The sequence below is a fragment of the Hippocampus comes genome, unplaced genomic scaffold (assembly GCF_001891065.2).
Source record: "Hippocampus comes isolate QL1 unplaced genomic scaffold, H_comes_QL1_v1.1 scaffold51, whole genome shotgun sequence".
NCBI lineage: Eukaryota > Metazoa > Chordata > Actinopteri > Syngnathiformes > Syngnathidae > Hippocampus > Hippocampus comes.
The window spans coordinates 2,153,735-2,156,526 of record NW_017805497.1 but is presented as its reverse complement, the minus strand read 5'-3'; the positions used below and the strand labels follow the sequence as shown (position 1 = coordinate 2,156,526).

At 36.7% G+C, this 2,792-nt stretch overlaps 1 protein-coding gene across 1 annotated transcript in view; it reads right to left on the bottom strand.

Moving 5' to 3' along the window:
• The window catches only part of tusc3 (tumor suppressor candidate 3), a 43,346-nt gene that overhangs the window by 19,196 nt on the left and 21,358 nt on the right, over positions 1 to 2,792 (bottom strand). Inside the window, exons 3-5 of the mRNA XM_019876821.1 lie at positions 1,956 to 2,073; positions 590 to 730; positions 156 to 296 (exon numbers count right to left, since the gene is read on the bottom strand). Of these exons, the coding sequence (XP_019732380.1) occupies positions 156 to 296; positions 590 to 730; positions 1,956 to 2,073 (400 nt within the window). The remainder of the gene's footprint in view (positions 1 to 155; positions 297 to 589; positions 731 to 1,955; positions 2,074 to 2,792) is intronic.

Genomic DNA, 2,792 nt, shown 5'->3' with positions numbered 1-2,792 from the left:
GTCAGATATATATATATGTCAGATATATATATGTCAGATATATATATAAATATGCCTTTATATATATATATATATATATATATATATATATATACATAAAGATGAGTCATGTTAAAATATGATATATTTTAAGTAGTGAGCGCTGTTGCCTTTACCAGTGCTGCCATGGCCCATCCAGTCTTGTTGTATATGAATTCCAAGTTGTTTCTTCTCAGGTACAATAGACCTCCAACAAGAGACACTAACAGAGCCAAAGCAATGGTCCCTGAATAATTAGGTGGACGGAAGACACGGATCTAGAGAGAATGACATGAGCAATTGTTTAACTCTTGCGACACTTGTACAACAATCAACACATGTACAACACACACACACACGCACGCACACACACACACACACACACACACACACACACACACACACACACACACACACACACACACACACAGCAGATGACAAATTCAACATTGTTTTTGAACTCCAGGCTGGTGGCATGCTGACAAAGTGAGTGTGCCACAGCCATTTTGCTAATATGTGTGCCCGCCTTCACGCCGTCCGGCCATAAACAAGACTCATGTGTATAACATACCTGGACATCTGTGCGGTCTGCAATCCACTTGGCCAGCTGCTCTGAAGCAAAGCCAATCCTTTGTAGGTCAAACGTGTCCGCTCTTCTTGGCTTTCCCTTTGCTGGAAAATGCATAAAGGTTGGTGCGCTGTTCATGTTCAGCTAGAAACAAGAACACAAAATGAATGTCTAAAGTATTAAGTTAAGATATACATTATGCAAGTCGTGGGATTGTATTTCCAGGTTTCCTGCAATTATTCATCGAGACTGGCACATACGAATTTGTAAATCACTTGGACTATATCCTATTTGTTGCTGTATAAGCTGCATCATATCCATTTAACTGCGAAAATCATTTCATCAAATTAGTTTCCAGAATACATAAAATAGAAAGAACTGTAAAAGGCAAAAGTCTGTAATCCTGCCGGCACTCTCAACCCTTTTCCCATTACTGTGTGTTCAAGCTATTTTAAAGTTTTCAGAAGTCTTTTTTTTTCTTTTTTTCAGTAGAAAGTGTTACTACCTCTCTGAAGGATTTCAATACTTATTTAGGTCAAGACTCATTGCTTCTTTTCCAACTATGCTTTTATGCTGCTGGGTGGGTTTCCATTCAGCCTGATATCTGTGCCTTGAAAACTAGTTTATAAGACAGTGGCTCATACATTTTGCTCCGAGATGCTGCAATAATCTTCTGATTTGATCATTGCTTTGATGCCTTCAATGCCTCGAGGACCTGTTGCACCGACACAGGACTTCAGTATGACAAAGACAGCTGCATAACATGAAAACCTCCAACAGCTTCACTTTGTCTTAATTTATTCACCTATTATCTAACTGATACCCTGCCTTTGCTGATAATGTATCTATAATTAATCCAAACAAATGGCCTTATTTGCATCTCGTCATGATGATGTTAAATTATGTCCTAGAAACTGTTTCAGCAATCTTAACAGGACTGTGAGCATGGATGGAGCTATTTAAAAAAAACAAAACAAACAAAAAAACACGCATTTGAAGACTTGGAGAAGGCGTTCACGTTCCTAAGTGTCCTATGGATATGCTCGCCGAATATGGGAAATCGGACACCCACATAAAAGCCCTTTGGTCCCTTCCTTGATCCACACTGCTGACAGTATTTTGGATTTATTTCAAGTGAGGATTGGACCCCACCCAAGGCTGCACTTTGTCACAGATTCTGATCATAACATTTATGGACAAAATTGAGTGCAATTGAGGACTTGGGGGAGTCTGGTCAGGTGGCCTCAGTATAACATCTCTGCTTTTTGCAGAAATTGTTCAATAAGAGTGCAGAGTGCATATTTGCAAAAGAATAAAACAGTTGTAGAATGTATAACATCCAAAAAGCAAGGAAATATTCAATAGTAACCTGTTGAAAAACATCCGCTCCTTCATCATAGTCCACGATGGTGAAAAACAGCTTGTTTGAGAAAGCAGATGAGTAGCGCCATGAGTTTGCCAAAACCTGATACTCCTCATTTGCTTGCCTGGAACATTAAAGTGCGACAAAACAACAGTAATGAGGACAAACATAACATACAACGTAAGGTATTTAATTGCAGTTTTAAGCAGACATTTGACACAGGTTTGTTTGACGTTACTTCGAGATAAAGAGAGAAAAGGGAATCAATTCTTTATTTTATTTTTTAATTGAATAACTGAAATCATTATATTTTGGTATATCGTTATTGTGGTATAAAATGGCCGACATTGTGATAGAAGATTTTTTTTATCCATATCAGCCTCCAAACCCGACAATTCTCGCTGTTTGATGGACGATTGGATTGTCTGACATTGTCTGGTTATTATTGTATGTGTTATGCAAAATTTATTACTAACTCTGTAAATTGAGTTGAAAAGAGAGAACAAAGACATAATGGAAAAGGGACCATGCCTTTGTGTACTTTTTCCAAAACTCCTGTGAAATCGATGGATGCGGTTGTGTCGTAGGGCATCCCTTACGAAACAAAAATATAGTGTAATATATTGGAATATACATGGAGTAATAATATTGTCATATATGAGATTTTGTATTTATATTTTCTAACATACTTCAATATGTGCATAGACCATATATGTGTATATATCGATAAACATATTAAAAAAGTGTTGCAATTGAGACCAAAAAGGCTCTATATTTTATATATATATTTATAGTCTGTCTTTATATTTGACAACATATTGTAATATATAATTTTTATATATA